Raw genomic sequence first — 23,188 nt, 5'->3', positions numbered from 1 at the left:
TAACTCTGAGTTTAAAAAAAAGAATGTAATAAAGTGTTAGATAAATGTTTTCTAAAATGTAGTTTTCAATACTTTTAAAGTATCTTATATGTATAATGTATATACATACAGGTACATTATATATTACCACCACACTATCGTAAACACTTTAAACACTCTAGGTGAGTAATTTAAACAAAAATCATCATCTAAAATTATTAGACGAATGAATTATTACACCCATCTTGATTAGCAGCAGAGGTGTATATTATATATAGGTAGTAGGTACCCATATAATATTATACAGTCATCATAATTATGTTTAGACCCAATGGAAATTAATAATCCAAACGAATAACCACCGACTCGCGCATAATATCTTATAATAATGTATTAATAAACAACAACGTAAGAATATACTGTAATAATGGATTCGAATTTTCAACCATCCGTGGTGGCGTTTGGCTTGTCCACGTAGAGTTTCGGTGGCATCGGCACTACGTATTGCCCGGACGGCGAGCGGGCGGACAACGATAAGGCGGGCAATTGCACGTTGTACGGCGGAAGTATCGATCCCGGTTGCTGCTGTATGATCGGCGGCAGTTGCGGAATGTTGTTCTGGAACAAACCGGGTGCCTGGGCCGCGAATGGTGCCTGTGGGATGTACGGGGCCTGCGGGACGTATTGGGCCTGCGGGACATACGGAGCCTGTGGGACGTACTGCGGTGCCTGAGGGATGTACTGCGGCGATTGTTGCACGTACTGTGGCGGCAGATGGACGACCGGTGGCAATGGGTCGGTGGTGGACACCAAAAACGGCGTGCCGGCCACGATGCCCGGGCCGCTGTCGGACCGCGTGCCGTATAGCTGATTGTTTACCGCGTCGCCCGTCTGACCGCCAGCGGCGTGGTAACCGTCCCCGTTACCATACTGGCCTTGTTGACCGACTGCGTTCGTCTTCACCGACGAATCGTGGTAGCCCCCTCCAAATGCCTTGCCTTCTCCGTCTCTGAATCTGTGAATTATTACAAAATCAGTAGTGTTACTCTTATGTAGTCTTCGGTAAATTGTCCTTCGAAAAACTTATGTTGCAGTGTGTAAATTACCGAAGCAATCATAACAAAAAAATCTTTGTGGGAAATATTATATGAATATTGGGAATGGATATTTTAATTTCTAAAACATAAAAATAAATCAATACCCTTAAAAATGCATTAAAACGATAAAAAATTACCTAAAAATGGCACTAAAAATTATTTTATTGATGTGAACACGATCCAATGATTACTATTTCAATATAATCTATCTAATAAAAAAAAATTGGTGTACCTATCCTTGTGAATTAAATAAAAAAAAGTCATAATTTTAACTACATGCATAACATACAAACTTTAAAAGAAAAGTGTCAGGCAGTCTTAAAAAGATGCAAATCCATTGAAATCTGAACCCTAATTATTATTATGAACAATTTACTGTTAATCTCAATAAAACATTTTATAAATGTATAAGTTATTGTATAATTCGAGTATACACCTAAATAAGTTTTGACTGTTATTTTTAAATTTTATTCCATTGTTTGAACATCAATTAGGTATAAAATTTATTTTAAATGTCTATTTTACGAAAAAAATATTCATACCACGCATACCATAATCATGTAAAATGAATATGACTCACAGTACCTACTATCTATTATATATCATATATGGTACAATAAGTTTAATTATTTTAATATAATACACTGTACGTGTAGGTACCAAAACAATAGTTGATAAATATCTTAATTAAACAATTATTTATTAATACTAATGTACCTATAGCTTATGTTTACTAATATTATACCTTTGATCTTTCGCACCATATTGAATCACTCCACCGTGTCCAAGACCATCATCATAATATGTAGCTTTATTACCACTTTCATTTTTTTGATACGAAGTGCTAAATCCAGCAACTTGATGTCCCTTGTTCCGTCCATTTATACCACCATAAGCTCCACCTTCCACACTTGTAACTCCACGGTCGTTGACACCTTTAATTTAATTTACTCTTATCGTCAGTAATATTATACGTCATACCAATGAGTATGTTCAATATATTGAGCTAAAATTGATCGTACAAAATGTATTAGTATTTGCAATATTCATAAACACTTACCACCATAAGTATTGCCCACATCGTATCCATTTAGTGCACCGTTATTGTCTCGGTAGAATCCATTTTGGTCTCGATATCCATTGGCATCGATTTTGTTTCCACCGAAAGCCTGTAACGCTTGCAATCCGTTTAACGCCAAATTACTTCCAGCTGTAGCATATCCCTGGGGTACTTGATCCACGCTCCAGACTCCTGCGGGATTAATGATGGGTGGCCCTGCAGGCTTTAGCTGAATAAAATCACCACCCATCACTGTGTCCAGTGTTAAATTTATATAAAACGCCTGGACTGCCAATCCTATTCCGGTTAGATGTAACGATTTATTGGATGCCGTTGAAACTTTTGTCATTATCAACTACCTGTTAACCAATATTAATTAAACATTTTCTAAATTCGAGTTTTTAACGTCACCTTTAGAACGTGATTTATACTATAAGCTGGATAATTATTCCAAGTAGATTGAGTGTTCGTTAGCATATTTTTCGCTGTACAAATTTATAATTGTCTTAAAATAAACTTTTTACTTTAAATTATATTGCAAATATTTTTGATAACCAATTTTCATAGTTACATCATCTTGATTATAGGATTTTCTACTGTATGTAGTATTATAAACTGCATTGAATAGTTAAGTACTACGTATATTAAGTACGCTCAATGTGTCTGTCCATAGTCCATCCAATTGGAGCAAGTTTCCGTGGTTACCAATACTATTGAGAATCTTATAAAAAATATTATAATATTATTTTAACTTGCATTCCTATATAGGCTAAAGTGATAGTGCCTATAATATTATTGTGCTTAATAGTTTTTATTTAACAACAAATTAACTTTTATCTTTTATGATATTAACTATGGAAACTAGATATTTGATATAAATTTGCTACGACTTATTTTGCTTTTCTAAACGAGTTTTAATTAATATTAAATTAAACCCATGATGGTTATTTATTATTGGCTATAGTAAACTTATAAACTACAATACCTATATGGGTATGAAAATAGTATAAGCAGAAGGTGCACAATTAAAAATGAGCAAGAATTACGTTCTTCTATAGGCATAAGATAAGTATTATAGGTATGCAAAAATTTGAGATAACTAAAAAATTACTTATATAGGTACACTATTAGAAAAGATGTAGTAGAACAGATTGTACTTTAATTGATTAAAATTAATAACTTTGAAGTTAACTTTATTTGTAATTTAATATTATATTGTGACTTCATAGTTATTACTACGATAAACTTTGTTGTTATTTATATTATGCAATATTTTAATTTATTAATAAAATTAATAAAATTTAAGTATATAATATTTTTGTATTAACGAACCTAATTTATACGTACAATAATAATAGTTATTTAAGTACTTTTTAGTATGATTTTAACAATAAAACTGTTGCTACCGCATGTAAGTAATGCTATTTTAAAAATTACGTTACGTGTCTATAATTATATGTCTGGTTTTAAATTTTTTTTTTACGCAATTATCTATGCAGTTGAAAAAGTTCAAGTAACCTTTCATTACTTTTTTAGGTTTATATTATATAAATATAATTTTTGTATTCAAATATTAATAGCAAAATATGAGTTTCAAATATTCTTTGCACGCAGCTTAAAGGAATATATTTATAATTCTTAAATATTCATTATAAGATGATTAATATTGTTACTATAGTATTTTTATAGATTAATACAAATTTCACGCTCAAATATCTCAACAGTTTATTATACGTTTTCATATTATAAATAAATAATACATTTCATACATTATAATTTAATAAAAAATAGTACATTATCAATACTTAAATACGCATTTCATGTTACATTTTTGAATACCTTTATTTTTTACAATAATTAAAAGGGATGTTAGAAAATAATTTCAGAAAGTTTATTGTAAAAATATAAGTAGGTATTTAATTAAAAATGGTACCTATAAACTAATAGACATGCCTCAAAATAGTTTAGAATTTTTCTATAATTGTTATGCATGTCTAGACGGTAAAGACGCATTATTGTTTAAGGTGGGTACATAATAAATCAAATCTAAGGTCACAGATTAATCATACGGAACGTTTAGCTACTAATTATTTTAATCACAATTAGAAATCGTAAGATTAGTTTATCGTTAGTTATCGAAAATAAATGCACATTAGTTTCGAATAAATGTAGTGCTGAAGATTGAAAATAGCTTTTCATTTTATTACAATTAATAAAGTAATAACTGTATTATTACTTTATTATGGTTATATAATATAATATTATAATATATAATGATTTTTAAACAGTGAAGAACTTACTATAAAATGGTGTGAAAAATTTTTTTTCTTCAAAAATTTAAACGTTTAGGAAATACTATAAAAGATCAATAATCAAGAATTTATTTAACAACGAGTTATATAGGTGTTATAGGTAAGTACAGTTTAGGTATATATAATATATATGTTATAGAATTACGGTTCGAATACGAGGTTGGCCTATTTGTTTTTATTGTATACCCAACCGAATAGAATCGTGATAATATTAAGGTCAGACGAATCGTACGAGGACAGATTTCTGTATTTTTTTTTTGTACTTATATTCAAACAGATATGTGAAACCATAAGGTCAAATGGTTCTTCAAATGAATAGAAATGTCCGAATCGGGGAGAAGCATAGATAAAATATGCATGCTTATAAAAAATGTCATCATTCAATACAGAAGTACAATATTTTAAAACTAATGTGCATTAAATTAGTTTTTTACGCAATTCAACTTGAAACAATGACGCAATTATAATTTCCTTGTGGTTTAATTAAGTATTCAGGAAGCGATTGAATAAAATAATGTATTAAACTATATGTCTATTTATTAAAAACTACAGTAATCATCATATTATAAGTATTTCCAAAAACAGTTCTTAAGTTTGTTATTTATACTGATAAATGGAATCAACACATTAAAGAAAGCACACGCAATATATTTCATTACCATGCTATTTATCGGTATAGGTATTTCACTAAAGACTAATATGTTTTCTAATTCATATAATGTTTCGATATTGACAATTAAGTGAAAAAAAAATGTTGAAAACAATAATAGTACCTATAAAACTAATGGAAACTAAAATAAAATAAACATAAGTCGGCTTATTGTCTTACAGCTTACCCGGGTAATGTCGACCGTTCTTACTACCAATAACAATAATAATTCGGACAATATATTTCTCATCAGCGTGAAAATAAAACATTTAAATAGATAAAAAGTGAAATATCATATTAATTGAATAAAAACAACTTACAATAGTTATACACTGATCGAAACGAAAATACTTCGCACACCACACCGAATGAATTCACACCGAGTTTTGTGCTCAAAATAACACTAATACTATAATATTATTATCGCCGGATTGCGGTATATCTGCAGCTGGTAGGTATTACTCGCTTAACACTATCACAGCTCTAAACGCGTTTCAAGCCAACTCTGTCTCGCCAAGTAAATCGTCTAACGCGAAACGTTTTACTACCTATATTCACACAATATACACAAAAACACTCATTCGTTTTGGCTAATGCCTACATCCAAACTGTTTTTACAGTTTAATGGTGAATTACCGGGTTCAGGGTCAATTATTGAACATAAATTGGTTGCTGCGGTGCATTTGTGTCCGACCGCCTATAGTGAACACCGAATAGTACACACACACACATATATATATTTAGGTATGTTGGAACCTATATATATAAGCATAAATATATAGGTACATGGACACACGTATATAGATAGGTACTACTATACTGTGAATATAGTCGGCGTGTTTATGATTATAAGGAACATTATTATAACCTTCAATTACTAACGTGACGTTGATTCGCATTCCCGACAATCTTCAGAATCTAACTACTGATACAATTCAACTCTGATATTTTAAACCTTCCACCTATAATATGCCTAATGCCTATGTGTTATTTTTTTCGGGATTTAGATATGTTATTTTTAAATTTAAATTTAAATTTCTAATATGTGTATAAGTTAAGATTTTTTTTTAACGTAGATATTATGTTTTTTGGGCTGAGCATAACCCTTTTTAACCAACTTTGCGTAACACTCTGTTTAGCGCTATAGATATGAAAATTAAAAATAAAAACACATTTAAAAAAAAAGTTAGTTTGGAGCGAGATATGAATTAAAAATCAATCTATAATTTTTATTTCATTTAATTCTTCACAAAATATAGCACTCAACTAGATATTTTTTACTACACTATACATATTCAAGAACTAAATACAGCATTAAAAGTCGTTTTATAATTTTTTTTTTTTTTCAATACAACTTGAACAGACTTATTTCAATATTATCATTAGAAATGTTAATATTACTTTATCACTTATACCTATATTGTGTTTATTTAAATGAATGATGAATTAAAAGTAAAAAATTCGACATTTATTCGGTTTCAAAATATTTTATATTATTATGTTTTGGTATCATCCCATTTAACAAACCAATCAATTAATTTTGTTATATGACGGCTCCTAAAATTGCTGTAGGTATTTACATAAAATATTATTTGGCCTAAATATTAGGTAATGTATTTAATATTTTATTAGATCCAGATGAATCAAAATCCAAATCATTAATAATGGATTTTAATAGGGGTTCTGTCGTTCAATATATTTTAAAAACTTTTTACGTACCTATAATCTATTAAATATTTTAATTAAAATGTTTTATTGAAATTTAGGGGTCCAGCTCATGCAACTTTTCTAGACGTTAAAATCTAAACACACCACTTTTATGAACATAAATATTTTTCTTTGTGACCAATGATTAAAGTTACTCAAAATGAAAAAGGTTATTGTGACATCTATATGTATCTACTATTATGATTTCTATACTGTTTTTTGCATTCCTCATAAACAAAAATAATTTTTATTAATAAAAAGTTTTTAATTTATTATATTATCATAATTAATGATGAAGAGAAGAATCTTGTCTTCATTAGTTCTTCTAATTTCTAAATTAATATCATATATTATTAATTTAATATATAATATAAATGCACATTTCTGATTTAAGCAAGACATTTTTTTTTGATCCAAAATGTAATACCCATCATCTTCTTCAGGGTTCAAAGTTAATATAATATAATAAATAATATGGAAGATGGAATCATAAATAAAACTATATTTTTTAAACAGACAATATAATTGCAATAGAAATATTAATATTATATTTGCGATAGGACTTACATAAAATTGTACATATCTAAATTACGTAGTTTACTTAACATCTTAATTCATATAGCGCGTATAATAGGTAACAAAATAAAATAGAATACAAATTTAATATTTTGTATAATAAATTGTATATAATCAAATTAAATTAAATATATTAAATTATTTTATTAAAGTAGGAATATAATCAAATATAAAGAACAGGAGATGATAAAAATAATTAAACTAAATAATGTAATTTATACTATAATATATTTATCTAACTGAAAAATATTTAATGCAATAACTTTAAGAAAATTTTTTGATTCAACTTGGAGACTTGAGTGTGTATAAGCTTAGATATTTTTTAAAGAACATTTTTAAAATACGTCATTATGTGTAGCCAGTTTAGAGAGACTAAGAAAGCTGAATCTCCTTACGTCACCGAATTTTAACCCTTGCGAGTTACTTCTATTACTTATTGTCCTAAAATACTGTTAACTTGGAATCTCGGGCAATATCCATTACGTAGTCTATCTATATATTGACATTGTTTCCTGTGTTACTTTGTTCTTGTTGGAATGTTATTGATATTCAACTAAATTTGATTTTATTACGTATTTTTAAGGGTCAACGTTTTATTAATAATGGAAGACATCTCATGTTTAAAACCACATCATATTTTTAACTTTTTTATATTAAATGTTACTATTATTTCGTTAAACAAAATATTCTATAAATATATTATTATATTATTGTATAGCTAGTTTATAATGTTTTAATTATTTAAATAGTATATAATTATAGGTTTTAAGGTAATTAAATATGTGTAGTTATTTACAGCAACCTGGATGTAATCTATGATGTTTTTGTTCTGCGACGCATAAAGCAGACGTTTGAATGTCAGCATCTTCTCTAATCAACATTTCTCTGGAAATAATTTGTTGAAAATAAAATAAATGTGCAATAGAAAATAAATTAATATTCACAATGACACAAATACCATACTAAAACCAAAAATTAAAATTTTTTTTTGATAAGTTACCAAAAAGTCAATTACACATTAAATACAGTATAGTATTTTTTGAGCATATGCAATGTTGCAAAAATATGTTTTAATGAAACTTTAGAATAAAATGTATATTGACAAGGAGTTCATATTAAAATAATAGATAGAAATGGATCTCATTATTTGTATTGTTTACGCATGTAAATACATAATATGCTAACGTATATATGTGAGAAAAGATCATTCTCCCTAAATTTTATTACACTTTGTGTTAGTTCATATTGTATTGTTATTTTTATTTATTCTTTACCATAAGTTCATGCACACTTGACTAATTCATCGGAGTAAAATAACGCCATGCATAATTTGGCTTGTAGGCAGGTTATAGACAATAATAAATTATATTAATATATTGTGGCTATAATAAGTGAATCAGATAATTTGATAAGCTTACAATTAATAATATGAATATATTATAATATATTTTACCTATCGCAATATAAAATTATGAAAATATGAGTTCAACAAATACATTAAATATGTTTTATATTCTGTGCGGAGCGATGGATGTATTATTGATTTTAAAATGATGTGTGTGTTTTTTTTTGTGTGTCTGTCTCACAATATCTCATAATTTTTTGTGTGTACACGATAATTCGTTGAAATAATTCTTTGATTTTCAAAATTTTCAGCTTTTCCGGTTAGAAAGTGAATCTAGTTGTTGCGTAGGGGAGGTAAAATTTTGAAATTCCCAGTAGTTTTTAAAAGCGCAAATTTAATATAAGGTTCCCAATACGTTTATATAATAGCAGTTGGAAAATATTAAAAATTCATAGGCACGTTTTTTTTTATAACCATTTAAAATTCAAATCTTGAAAAAATGTATTTAATTGAAAATTTACAAATTCTTTACTTGTTGAAAATTTATAAAAATTTAAATTGTATAGATAAGTATTGAAAATTTAAAACAAGGTTCCATGTATGTAGTTAATTCTGCTGCAAAAAATAAAATCTAAAAACTATACTAACACAATTTTTTTAAATAGTTATTTTAAGTTCAAATTTGTATAAAATTACGTATTAAATAATTAAGACAACAATATTATAATAACAATTTTAGTTACATTGTTGTAATTTAAATTATTATTCGTGGGTACTTTATATTTCTAGAGTATATTTTATATTCTAATTTTAATAGTTAATGTCGTTAATGACTTATATTTATTCTTTAAAATAAATTGTATATACCTATTAAAAAAAGACTGAAAGAGTTAGGTATATAATGAATCTGATTTGATTAATTTGGAATTTATTTTATGGGTTTAATCTACATTTTTTTTATGGAATAATAACAATATAATTAATATAGTTTAAGTTAAATATAGATATTAACATATCTTCCTAGACCGTCAAGCTGTCTCCATTCAGAATTGTTTTTCATATACAATGATATATCATTGAATTCAAATTTATCACCATTCATTAGTAACCCACTCGTAACCTACTATACAGCAGAACGACATCCACTTCAGAGGCGCCGACTTTTAGATATTAGCGCGGGGGCAAACTCTTCTATTAAGTGAAAAAAAATTCTATAGTATGCTGTACTCTGCTGTCTATTTTAATAGTCCTCTAGGGTGCTATAAATATGTTTGTTTATAATTTATAAATAATATTATTTGAATTGAAAATTTTTAGTTTATATAGGTACTATAATGGTAATAAAATCAGTTCCGTCTCTATATTTCGGGAAAAATTGAAATGACAGATGTATTTTTAGACAAAATATAAAACCAAATAGTAGTGAGCGTCGAGCGATATATACTTAGTAGTATTTATAGATCATATTTAGGTAATATACAAATATACAATCGTCGATATTCTAATGAATATTTTCATGTTATAATCTAGTATTTTAACCAAATAATTATTATTGTACACAACGGGGCACGGGGGCGAAATAATACTTTTGCCCCCGTACATTGATTTAACGGGGGCGATCGCCCCCTTTGCCCCCGAGGAGTCGGCGCCTATGATCCACTTACCCGCTTTAAAAAAAAAATCTATATTCAATTTTGTATACAGAGTACCTAAATAAAAGAAAACTTTATACCTGCATATTGTAATCAATGCGTTATTAATATTTGTTCCAAGTTTGGAACTAGTTTCGAAAAATACTGCGTTGTAATCCTTAGCCAAAAGTTCACCATGATCTGTGGACACGCACGTAAGTCCTTGCAACTCTGCTTCACGTCTTAAATCCAGTTTGTTACCACAAATACAAATTGGTAACTGTTTATCAGATACTTCCTATAAACACATATTGGAATTATTAAATAGGTTACCTAATACCAAAATAGTAGGTGTTTCAATTCATTATTTCTTGTTAGATACTCATCACTAAAATTATCATTGTTTTAATAACATTTGATAATTCTTATTATTATTTATTGTTTTAAAAAACAATATAATCGGAAATATTGAACTTACGGGAGATGGTAAACTGCGGCAAAATTAACCTTTTTCTAAAAGTCAATATGTAAACTGCGACAAAAAAAAAAATTAACATTATACAATCTGCGACAAAACTGATAAGACACATTATACAAACTGCAGAAATTTATTTTATATACCTACCAAAGTTATTATACACTACTCATATATACCTACCTATGTGTACCTATAATCTACGTGTGTCGTTTAATTAATTACGTTATTTTATTTTAGTTATTTATTTTTCTTAAAAATTAGTAAGCTAATTCCATCATTTTATATACATAAAAATACGAAACATATTATATACGTTTATCGTTTAATTAGTTGTTATGATCGATAATGATTGTAGTTTATACGCTATGATGTACCATGTACGTATTATTAAATGCTTATGGAGTCCATATTATATTACACTTAATTATTGAAGTCTCTAGAGACTGTTAGAGTATTAGAAGTAAAAATAAAGAAAAAAAGCCATTTGAAAATTGAAAAATATTATTATTATTAAAAATCATTTTAAAAAATCGTTAATTATTTACTCTACTTTATTAAACAGTTTGTCGTTTATTATAAAAATTATTTTAAGAAATCGTTGTGATCGTATAATAAAAAAATTACAATAATTACCTATTTATTCTACTTTATTAAACATTTTGTCGTTTATTCTTAAAACATACTTTTTTCAAAAATTTGTATCTTGAAATTCATCCATCTTCTTTCATTTGTCGCTGTTCGTTAATAAATTTGTATTTTTGCGTTGACGCTTTATTTCTTTTTTGTACTACCCCTTCTTTTGCCTTTTAATTTTCATATATGTGTCAACTTGAATATCCTGTAGTGCATCTATAAATTTATATAGTGATGGATGATGATGTTTAAAATATGCATTACATTTTGAATGGAAAGATTCACATACATTATTTGTTATAACTTCTAATTTCGATGCCCACAAAGAAGGAGGGAATATTCTTGCATATAATTTTTTGTTAAATAATCGCAAAATTGTGCTATTTTATTATTACTTATTAGATGGCATATCTGCAATCAAATCAAAAACAAACGAATCTTTGACTTCTTCAGGTTCAAGAAATGGAAGACCAAAAATATAATTTGAAAATTTTCCTTCATCTTTGTCTCCTTCAATAAAAAGTTTGGATAGACCCAAATTTTGTTATTTTCTAAACCATGCTTGGCTGAGATAAAAATTACAACCTCAAATAATACTGGTTGGCCATATACTGCAGACCACTTCGTGTATTCTAATTTCAAAATCAATTACGAACATATTCAGGTTATGTAAAAATCCTCCGGTCAAACATGCATCACGTAACTTATTAAATAAATGTTTATAAGTCGATGTATGTTTATTGGGAAGCAATGTATATACCTGTGACGTATATATACCATTTTTAAATCCAAGCAGTACAAAAAACTGATAAAATAATTTAGTACAGAACTGGAATGTACCGTCCATAAAAACTTTTTCCACAGAACAAAAGTATTTTAAATTGGTGAGACATGTAAATATAATTATATTTGTTTCCTTATCATTAATTAACAAAAAGTTTTCATTTTTGTTAGTCATAATAATCATATTTATTAGATATTTATATGTGCTTCATTAATATCCTTGGGAAGGTAGGTGATATTTAGTTTTTTTATTATATACATTTCTACGAATATATGAAATATCATTAGTCATTAATTGTGTATCATTCCTAAACTACGAAGTTATTTTCTAATTATTTTAGATTGAATATTGTTTATATTGCTTTTAAGCATTTTTCGTCTGACTTATGGCTTGACGTTCAATTGTAGAATCTGATTCGTGACTATGGTCCAAAATTGATTTTTCTAGTAGTCGAGTTTTATTCTTGTTGTAGACCAATTTGGCTATTTATGTTTTATAAGTGCATTCCCACATTTTATTACCATATACTCGTATCTTCGCTTCATATTTGAATTTGAATTTAAAATTATCTAACACTGTTAATTGTTTGCAATTCTGGCAAAACATTGTTGTAAATTCCATGACGGTGAACAAAATATTAAACTTTTAACTAGTTCTACTGACACTAGTAAGCAGGTACTAACTAGTATTATCAAACGCAAAGGAGCCGATATTTAGTATGTTTCGTTAAACTTAACAATACATTAGGATTGACCTTATCAATTTGTAAGAAAGATAAATAACTAAAATAACATAACGTAATTAATTAAACGATACACGTAGGTATATAGGTACACATAGGTAGGTATATTATGAGTAGTATATAAAATAAATTGCCGCTGCAGTTTGTATGATGTCGCTTATCGGTTTTGTCACAGACTGTATAATGTTGAATTTTCTTTGCCGTAGTTTACATATCGACTTTTAGAAAAAGGTTAATTTTGTCGCAGTTACATACAGTCGAACTTACAGCGACACTAACAATTGACAACGGATACAATATATCTACATTTTAAACAATAAACCATGATAAAAATGTCATTTAACTATTATATAAATACGAGTATATTCACAATTTCTGAGATAGGTACTTAATAGTATTTTTTATGTAGAACATTTTTCCAAACATTTTTCAACAATCAATAAGCAATGTCTTATCTACAATGGACAATAATTGTCTATTGGACATATTTCAATATATCGATATATTTAATTTAAAGAAAATTGATACGATTCACTATAATTCTTTTAACTAACGAAGCTAAACGTGATCTACTGAACGTAAATTTTCTTGTTATGCGGAAATAACAAATGAGTGTGAAGCGTTCTATTAAGGGGACTGCAGCTGGATTTTTCAAAAGTCAAAACCAATGTAGATTTTAACAATTTAAACATTCATTTTGTTGGTTATTATGATTTTCAATATATTTAAATTCTTTATTATAAAATAAACCTAAAGGGGGCTGAAGGGGGCCCCAGTAAATGAAAAAAGTGACTTTTAGACCAATAAGCTAGACAAAAACTGGAAGAATTTAGTTTGACAGATTTTAATTTTGAAAACAGATTATGACTGATCAACAAGTTTACTAGGGAATGATCAAGGCGATTTTGAATGTTCTAATTATTGTTAGTGTCATAATGAAAAATATTATATTTATTAAATAAAACATTTTATTATAAAGACCTAAGTTTTCACAAAATTAAGTAAGTTAACTTCAAAAAATTTAAGTCGGGGAAAAAATATATGTATACATCACTTTTGAGTACTATAATCAAATTATACGCAGTGTATTTATAATATTTAATGAGTTTCTAAATATATATTATTTTCATATACAAGACAAAAAAACATTAATCTTATATCTTTAATTAAACACTGTCAACAATGATTGAAAAATAATACAATTTACTAATAATTTAATTATCTCTATTAATTAGGTATTATAAAAAATTCATAACTATGCTCATTCTTTAAATTATCATTTAAATTACCGTTATTGATGAAACCCATTGACGAATATTGATAAAAGATCTTTCATTAGTTACATCATAAAGTAAAATGATTCCATCTGCTCTCCGAAAATATGCTTTTGTAATGGAACGAAATCTTTCTTGACCTTTAAATAACATGCATTAATCTTTAAAAATATATCAAAAATTACAAAAACAATTAGAAGTTTCTAATTTCAAATGATGTGCCTAATATATTTATTAATACTTCTACATCATAATTACGAATTAGTTAAACCTACTAACATAAAAGTATTCAAAATATGTAATGGAATCATGTTACAACTAAAGTATTGGCAGCTTTCAGTAAATATAATTTTTTGAATTAAACACTATTTATGTCTATTTTGTTCTAATCGTAATAAATTTAACTATAGTATTAAAAACATGTTGTAACTGTTGTAGGTTATTATGATATAATATCTACAAATCGCAAATTTCGATGAAAAGTGCACTTATTTTGTGTGCTTTAGAGCCTAAAATACTTCATTCCAATAACATAATTCGATTCATGTAATAGATTAAATTATTTTTTCATTTTCTCTGTTTTTCGATTTTTGTGCATATTATACATATATTGTATATATTCATTTAAAAAAATATATCAAGACATTTTGTTAAGTTAAATAAAATGCGAAATGCTCACAATTCAACAGTTTAGGACGGTTGAACTTAAAACTCTTAAAATGTTGGACGTTGGACGATATAATCACAATATTATATAATTAGAACTTAATATTCTTCATATTTTTATGCCATATCAGCAGAGATTGACATCCAAAACATATTGTGGGTTACATAAATCATAATTACGTAACTTGGATACATATTTTCTAGTGGTTAATCAAATACCTACACAGTTTTAAAATTACTTTATTATGAAAGTAATCAGTCTTAATTATTAATCTTGTAAATTGTATATAACACGGTACGTAACTGTTATATTTATGAAATCAATATAATTTTGTAATTCTTTTTATTCGAAATAATATTAAGGAACTCAATAGTCTTTCATAATTTTGATTTAATGTAAAAATGTATATATGTCTTAGTGTAATATTAAACTCCACAAATTTTAATTGTAATACCCACAGTAGACAAAATATTGTTAAGTAACCGGAAGCAACTATAACTTATGAAAGAACTAATTTAAAAATGTCAATCGTATTCATATATCGTGAAAAAACTTTCCTATGTGGAAGTTGGTGTTATCTCTTTAGTATTTTTAGAGAAACAATAATATCTAAAATTGACATTATTGAAAGAATGTATCTTATTAAATTTTACCAGCTGTATCCCACAATTGTAATGCTACATTTCGATCATCAACTCTGATTGTTTTAACTTGAAAATCAACACCTGTAAAACAAATTTTGAAAACAATTACCTATTAATTTTAATCAAAAATCGCCCATTAAAATTGTTTATTTATGTAAATAGATGCCTTCGCAGAACTTTTTAAGATCCACATCTACTTATAAGACTCATAGAAAACATATGTTAATTATGATTTATGGATTAGGTACTATACTTATTTTTTAGACTATTATGATAGTTATTATTGTTTTAGATTAAAAGATTTTTTGAATTATTTTAATAATATTTAATTCACACCTAAAGTAGATCCAAGTTTTGTTGAGAAGGTGCCTTTACAAAAACGATGTATAAAACAAGTTTTTCCAACGGCCGCATCTCCAGCGAATACGATTTTATATGTTCTTTCTGGATCACCTCCGATCATATCATAGCTACTTATACTCATTGCACTAGCTGGTGTGTGAAAATGCATCATATTCTGTGAATCACGACCGGATAAACTCATTTCCTCAAATTCTATCTGAAAACAATTATAGTATTAATATAATTAAATAAATAGCTCATGACTACAAATTTTAAGCTAATTAAATTATTTCTTTAATATAAGTTGTTTTAGGTTTACAGTATATAAGAATAATCATAAATACAACGTGTGCGCATAAAAAATGTATTTTAAGAAGACATAATATGTAATAATCTTAAGAAATTTTATGTTGATTATGTATGTATAGGTACTTTTGTAATACGTGAAATAAGTACTTCAGACTTATCCTTAATGTAAATTTAAATGAGATAAGTCAGTTTCGTAAACTTGAAAATAAAGTAGGTAATGATTTAGGAACTTTCCTTATAATTATAATAATGGGTAATATTTTTTATTGTTTTTAATATTTTATTTATAATGAACAAAATAAATAAAATAACCAAGACTTTCCTTAAGCTGTTTGGTACTCAAGTCATTAGTAATAAATTCATATGAATGAAATTGGTAGCTATTATCTTAAGCATAATTGTTTAAATAAAATAAAAATTAAAAGAAAAAGTAGATTACTGCACTCTTGTACAGATAGTGTTTCTTGAAGTTATGATTACTCACATACAAGAATCATAAATAGGTAACCCATTTAGAAGGCAAAGTTGAATAACTTAACATCAATCATTCAAAATATAACTACAATTCATATAACAGTTTTACAATTAAAATAATGAAATAGGTACATAATTATTAATATTCAGATATTAATGCTAATTATTGTTAATTAATTAATAATACTTAAAATACAAGATGATACCTAGGTACTCGTTGTTTATATATTCTTCATATTATACGTTTTATAATAAATTGTTTTTATGTGGGTAACAGTTATTATTATAAAGGTAAACAAAACTATAAAAAATTAATATCATCAATATTTGCTCGAATGATATTGAGCATTAATTGTTATTATCCACTCGACCTATTAAACATAATATTAATTGTTGGTACCTAACTGTTTTAAGTTTTAGTGACATATTATTTCAAAATACCGTTTTTGCTGAATGGTAAGGCGCGTTTATTGAAGATACACTTGAAAGCTCATCTTGTAGATCCCTTTGATAATAATTATTTGATTCTATAAGAGTAGATCGCCCGCTGTCTAAAATATGACAAAACAAAATAAGTGCGTTGCATTTTGTAAAATTATAAAATGTAGTTAGGCAATTAATATTGATTAAATGTCTGCAATTACCAATATCATCCATTAGTCGTTTTATAGTATATTGAGCTCCACTTTGTTCTTCTAAAGGATCAATGTTTACTTGAATTCTAATAATATGTGTATACATGTTTATTATTTATATTAGTGAATTGATTTACGGATACAAAGTCGAAACAAGTAACGTACGTGTTGTTAAACTCCTCGCATTTACTTTCATACTCTGATCGAAGTTTTTCCATTTCTGAACGAACTACTGCCAAATTAGTTTGTGTGTCAATTAACTTACGTCTCAGTTCTCTTGATTCTTCTATGGTTTCGTCCATATCGTTCTTATCAACTTTTTTTTGGCTTAGTACGGTATTCACCTTTAAACAATTAAAATTTAGCAAACATGAACCAGAATATGTACTAATGATGTATATTATGAACCTTTTGAAACAATTTCAAATGTGTTTTTAACTCTATTGTTTCGGTTTCCATTTTTTTCATCAATTCTTTTTTTTCAAATTCAAATTGTTTTCTTGCTTCATCTCTGGCTTGAGCTTCAACTTTTGCGACTTGTGCATCTATTTCTTCTTCTAAACCTCGCAATCTTGTTAGATGTGTTTGACGCTCACTAAAAAGACAATAAAATAAATGTTTAAATTAAATCTTTAAAACTTGATATTGTAAATTCTAATGATGTATCAATTTTTATTATATTTCTGCACAATACCGATTAAACATGTTTTCAAGTTTTTCATTATCTTCATGTAATCGCTTTACATCTTCCATTAATGAACTTAAAGCTCCCTCAAAATGTGTTATAAGTTCTGATGATGGACTACAGTTTTGAATCTCCATGTACAAATCTGCTAATTTTTTCCCACTGAAAACATATGTGGGTAAATGTTGTAATAATATAAAATTTAAAAATGATAGAAATATTATTTGGTTACAAAATTCAAAATTTGTATGATTTCATACACCACTAAATGGTAAATACGTTTATGGGCTATGGGCTGACCTTAAAAATGTTTTACTAGATATTTAAATAACATTTATTCGCTTAGTTTAATGTATTAATTTGTTATTAAATGTTTCATACTTTAAAGATAAAAATAATAAAATATTATGTTTTGGATACTTTTTCTTTTTTTCTTTTTATGTTATTAAAGCAACATGAGAAACATAAAAATAAGAACTGATGTATTGTATTGGGAATAGAGAAATATTAGTGAGTATGTGAAAATGTATTAAAATATGTTCAAAAAGAATATACTACCCAAAAAAGATAAAAACAAAAAGTGATGAAATAAATTAAATAGGTTAATAGAGAAAAATTTAAAAAACGCAAAAAAACTAATTTAACCTGATCCTTTTTTAACTGATCCTGGTGTAAATAGGTTACTGATTGAGTTCCTAAAATAAGTGAAGACCATACATCGAATTTAAATTTTTGAATTAGAGTAGAATTATTAAAATCATGAGAATGGTCAAAAGAATAAACAAAATATAATCCACTGTTTATATAACGCCACTGGGTATAAAATAGGGAACAGGTAGGCACTTGGGATAGTATGGAAATACAATGGGATTATACTCAAAAGAATGAATGATGAAAACCAAAATCAAATTTCATCTTCCAATCTAACTAGGGAAATACAAGGTATACTAGGTAGGTATACAATATTTAGACGTTAAGGCAGTTAAAAAACATCAATCAATGAAATAAATTATTAGAAATACTAATCTTGGCGGAAGAAAGATAAACCTAAAGATGAAGATAAAATGGTATGTCGTACTAAGAACTAGATCCGGTTCCTGGTCAACGTAAGAACTGAAACATTTACTGGAACACATATTTCATATTATTTAGAAGCGGAATGTGAACCTTGATTAATTTCACAGTCATTTCCGGTTCAAAAGAGGTTTTTAATATGCCCTAATATATTACATAAGATTCATATTTAAATGGAGATTTTTTTGTAAACAAAATATGAAACATAAATATACTCACAGTTCTTTATTTTTCATGCACCTATATTTTGTTTAATATGTCTATGGTATGTTAGCTTCAATTTATCACATCATACGACCCAAAATGATTATTTTTATCTACAAATATATAAAATACAATATGCCGAATTCCAATAGACCGAATAACAGTCATGAATTCTTTCAATGCGTTTTTACATACAAGAAAGGCTAAACGTATACTTAGATAAATTAATTGAAAAACCTTTTAGTTTGAGCAAGACTTCTTAAAAAAAATTATCTAAATTGCTAGAAATATAATAACGCTGAGTCAAGTATCAAATAATTAATTTGTAAAACAGTATTAATAAGCATATTTCTTGAAATACTATAACATAGGTACTAAGTTACATAGGTACGTTACCTACGTTAACCTAACCTAACCTATAGTTTTCAAACTAAAAATGAAAACATGAATTATTTATATATTTTAAATGCCAATGAACTTGTAGGTAATCCTCATAAGTACTTTTACTAAATAAGTACCAATTATTGGTTTCATTAAATTATCTTACAATTATTAATTTGCAAATTTTGTATTGTCTAGCTTTATTAAATATTTTACCTGAAATAAATAAAGACATTTTGAAAACCAGTTAATTCCGATATTTTATAAAACAAGTTTTTATTTTTTGTTTAAGAATTAAACCAAAATCAAAACCGAAATAAAAATGAACATAATTCCAGTGCCCGTATTATACATAAACATAGGTAGTTTATTGTAACATCGTATTTTTTATATCAAACGTCAAGTGTTAGATGGAAAAAAAATTAAGGTTTAATTCATTTTATTTTCACCTTTTGAAATTAGCCACCGATATTTTAAGGTACCTAACTAATTAAAAATGTATAATATTTGACTTATTATCCTTTAAGTTTAACCTCTTATATAATTATTCAATATGTACAGTAAATATTTTTGAGTTAGGTGTTCCCAAAATTAATATTTATTGCGTTATAGGTACATCATTATTATAATGTAATGATAAATATAAAACATCATATAAATTATAAATACCTCGTATGAAATAATTTCTTTAAAGCTGGCTCTCCAATAACAGATACAAAATTCGACCAGGCTTGTGAGTTTTTTCTTTCCAATGCTCCATGAGGCCTATTTTCAGTGGGTTTGTCTTGTTTACCAGGAGATAAAAAATCACGAAACCCCCACGCAAAGTCCTCCAAGCATATTTGTCCGTCACCGTCACGATCTAAGTCTGAAAATATCACATCTGAATCGCTGGGTCCGATATCAAATTTGGCGCATAATTCTTGAAATTCTTCCGGACCAATTTTCCCTTGGCCATTCCGATCACACTCGTAGAATAAGTCTTCTAAATGGACGTCACTCATGATGTTTTCTTACTTGTGTGATAGCTCTTCCTTATGCACTACATGATACCTATTTGTATTTATCGACTAATATGTGTCATGGTAATAAAAACGATACCGATGATGATAAATAAGCACATGTAAATCATTTGTATAGTTATTAGTTACTAATAAAGTATTGATGACGAATATGCACTACTCGTACTCACTGTAACATAACAAGATGTTCTAAAACATACATACATATAAAAATATGACATATTTCATCACTAAAAATTGGTAAATATATTTTGTCAGTGAAATTTTTTACATCTATATACAATTTAGTCTATTACACAACGCAACGTCATTTATTTATTCATTGGCGCATGTTGCTTAAGCTGTTTAAACACTGTACGAATCATTGTATAAATAGTATCCATTATATTGTTTTACATGTTACAACCATAATACGACTTTGTCAAAATGAATATCATCGACTATTATTATTTGCCATTCTAATAAATTATACGAATCTATATGAACAGTTATTATCTATATTAAACTTTAATACTCTAAGATTCAATTTCTCTAAATATAAATTATACCTATTAAAAGCAATATTATAGAACACGTATTATTTGTGAATTTAATAATTTAACCTTAATCCATATACAAAATTGAACATAAAATGAAATTATAATTTGAACTTAAAACATTTTTAAATGGAATCATTGTATCGATTATGAACCAAGTTTTTTTATATTTTATAAAAACATTTCTGAAAATCATTGAGAGTTTAATAAATTCTTTATGACATATGTAGTTGAATTAATATTAAACAATGACAGACATTATCTTAAAAGTTTTCATACGTCAGCAGTCAATTTAATATTATAAGTTCTAAATTATTTGGTATAAAACAAGTTTATTATTTAACCTATATAAGCTACTTAAGTGAAATATAATATGCTATGTAATATTGCAGATACTGAATATACAGGTATTTGTTAAATTTTAATTGAAAATTTAATTAAAATTTAATGTTAAAATAAAAACTAAAATATATGTTAAAAAATCCAATCAATTAATTTATGTCATGTAGCCATCTTTAGTTTATATCTATAATATTTACATTGAAACAACATTTTAACAACTCAATAAGTAATCAGTTATCCATACTCACATATTATGATCATAATATGAGTGTATTATGGTATAGAATCATTGTAACAGTAGGTAAAATGTAAGAATGTAAGGTTATTTACAGTTCCACAATTCCACTCACGGTACCTAAGGACATTAGAGTTTATAGGGTTAAATGCATTATTGACATATTATAACACTAAACACATTAACAATCTTTAAGTTGCATCAATGTTTTTATAATCTAATTGAATCATGATTACGTTATTTTATTATGTTTTGTATTTGAAGTTTTTGTGGACACACTTTTTAGATAATTATTAATAGGTTAGGTCGTTAGGACTTAAGAGTAAACTAATGAGGTTCAGAAGTTACATTAAAAAACTCTCATATTATAGAAGTAGATACCCATGCTATACATTATTTTCAATTCTCAAATAATGTTCAACATTGTTTTGTTTTTATGAAATTCTATAGTTTTTTAGTGAACTAGGTATTTTATTTTTAATTTAATAAATATGTTAACCAAAAGGTGTTATAAGCATATTTAATGCTTGATTTTAATTTAAATGTATTTAGTTTATTACAATATTTCATCTGATAATTCTCCTTATATGTAGGTAAATAAAACGTTTGTATAATTATTGTGCTTTTTCAACATTTTATTGTTCTATGGTGAATGAATAAAGACAAATTATTAGCATTCGTTTTCAGGATATTTTCAAATTTGTAGTTTGCCAATACTGTACCTATTATAAAAGATTAATAATTCTCATCATGGTAGAAGATAATATAAAAAAATTGTTTTTAATAAATATAAAGGCATAAAAAGTATAACAATAACTTTTTTAGAAATTATTTATGTGAAAAAGGTCATTTTTAATAATGCATAACAAGCATGAACACATGTGGTATAAATATTGTGCCATTTTAAACGAATATATTTAAATATACAATTCAAACAAATGATGAATTTTAAGTGTATCTATTCATTGTATTCCACTCACACAATGCACACACTATGTTAAAATGAATTTATACCTAAGTAAACAAGTCTGTCACAAGTAGGTATATTGTTGTAAAGTTACACGTTTTAAAACATAAAACTATCTGTTTTGACGGATGGATTATACATAGTTATGATAATAACAGGTAAATAAATGACAAGTATATATATATATATATATATATAATATAATATAAGATGTAACTTATGCAATTTATATCTATTTGGTGTAACCTACGATAATAATACTGTTGGCATTTTTCCACCACTATCTAAATATTATACGCAAAAAGTCTATTTAATTAAATCAATAATCTTATGTCTCAAATAAATTAAAATTTTATCGGTATCGTTAACTACGATATGGATTAATGTGATAACTGTTTCAGAAA

At 26.7% G+C, this 23,188-nt stretch overlaps 2 protein-coding genes and 1 pseudogene across 6 annotated transcripts; all 3 read right to left on the bottom strand.

Annotated features, from left to right (window-relative positions):
- Positions 1 to 345: 345 nt before the first annotated feature.
- Positions 346 to 5,656, bottom strand: LOC107164974 (uncharacterized). Of its 5 annotated transcripts, none has more exons than XM_015513015.2 (5): positions 5,418 to 5,656; positions 5,285 to 5,307; positions 2,137 to 2,495; positions 1,822 to 2,011; positions 346 to 994 (listed from the first exon to the last, which is right to left on the bottom strand). In XM_015513015.2, exons 3-5 carry the CDS (start codon positions 2,483 to 2,485, stop codon positions 421 to 423), a joined length of 1,113 nt encoding a protein of 370 aa, XP_015368501.1. In that variant the 5' UTR covers positions 2,486 to 2,495; positions 5,285 to 5,307; positions 5,418 to 5,656; the 3' UTR covers positions 346 to 420. The 5 variants fall into 5 exon arrangements, with proteins under 5 accessions (XP_015368501.1, XP_089072983.1, XP_089072975.1 ...); XM_089216857.1 differs by lacking the exons at positions 5,285 to 5,307; positions 5,418 to 5,656 and adding exons at positions 2,548 to 2,621; positions 2,708 to 2,857; XM_089216849.1 differs by having other exon boundaries at positions 5,285 to 5,655.
- Positions 5,657 to 7,288: 1,632 nt separating this feature from the next.
- Positions 7,289 to 21,196, bottom strand: LOC107171064 (ras and EF-hand domain-containing protein homolog). Its single transcript, XM_089216876.1, has 11 exons — positions 20,352 to 21,196; positions 18,033 to 18,185; positions 17,747 to 17,933; positions 17,504 to 17,682; positions 17,348 to 17,424; positions 17,145 to 17,254; positions 15,915 to 16,137; positions 15,588 to 15,659; positions 14,283 to 14,407; positions 10,458 to 10,654; positions 7,289 to 8,265 (listed from the first exon to the last, which is right to left on the bottom strand). The coding sequence occupies exons 1-11, from the start codon at positions 20,684 to 20,686 to the stop codon at positions 8,169 to 8,171; spliced, it is 1,755 nt and encodes a 584-aa protein (XP_089073002.1). The 5' UTR covers positions 20,687 to 21,196; the 3' UTR covers positions 7,289 to 8,168.
- On the bottom strand, positions 12,012 to 12,939 carry LOC149060550 (uncharacterized; annotated as a pseudogene).
- Positions 21,197 to 23,188: the final 1,992 nt, after the last annotated feature.

This window comes from Diuraphis noxia, unplaced genomic scaffold (genome assembly GCF_037042655.1).
Source record: "Diuraphis noxia isolate RWA-SAM2 unplaced genomic scaffold, SU_Dnox_SAM2 contig0001, whole genome shotgun sequence".
In the NCBI taxonomy this organism is placed as follows: domain Eukaryota; kingdom Metazoa; phylum Arthropoda; class Insecta; order Hemiptera; family Aphididae; genus Diuraphis; species Diuraphis noxia.
Note: the sequence above shows the minus strand (reverse complement) of the source record. Positions and strands in the feature narration are given on the sequence as shown.

Bases quoted from the DNA above. Each gene is read 5' to 3' on its own strand.
- LOC107164974 (XM_015513015.2), bottom strand. From the start codon at position 2,485: ATGACAAAAGTTTCAACGGCATCCAATAAATCGTTACATCTAACCGGA. The intron at 2,012-2,136 runs GTAAGTGTTTAT...ATTAAATTAAAG, and splicing joins TGTGGGCAATACTTATGGTG to GTGTCAACGACCGTGGAGTT. The intron at 995-1,821 runs GTATAATATTAG...AATAATTCACAG, and splicing joins TATGGTGCGAAAGATCAAAG to ATTCAGAGACGGAGAAGGCA.
- LOC107171064 (XM_089216876.1), bottom strand. From the start codon at position 20,686: ATGAGTGACGTCCATTTAGAAGACTTATTCTACGAGTGTGATCGGAAT. The intron at 17,425-17,503 runs GTACGTTACTTG...ACATATTATTAG, and splicing joins TGCGAGGAGTTTAACAACAC to AATTCAAGTAAACATTGATC. The intron at 17,255-17,347 runs GTAATTGCAGAC...GTCATATTTTAG, and splicing joins ACGACTAATGGATGATATTG to ACAGCGGGCGATCTACTCTT.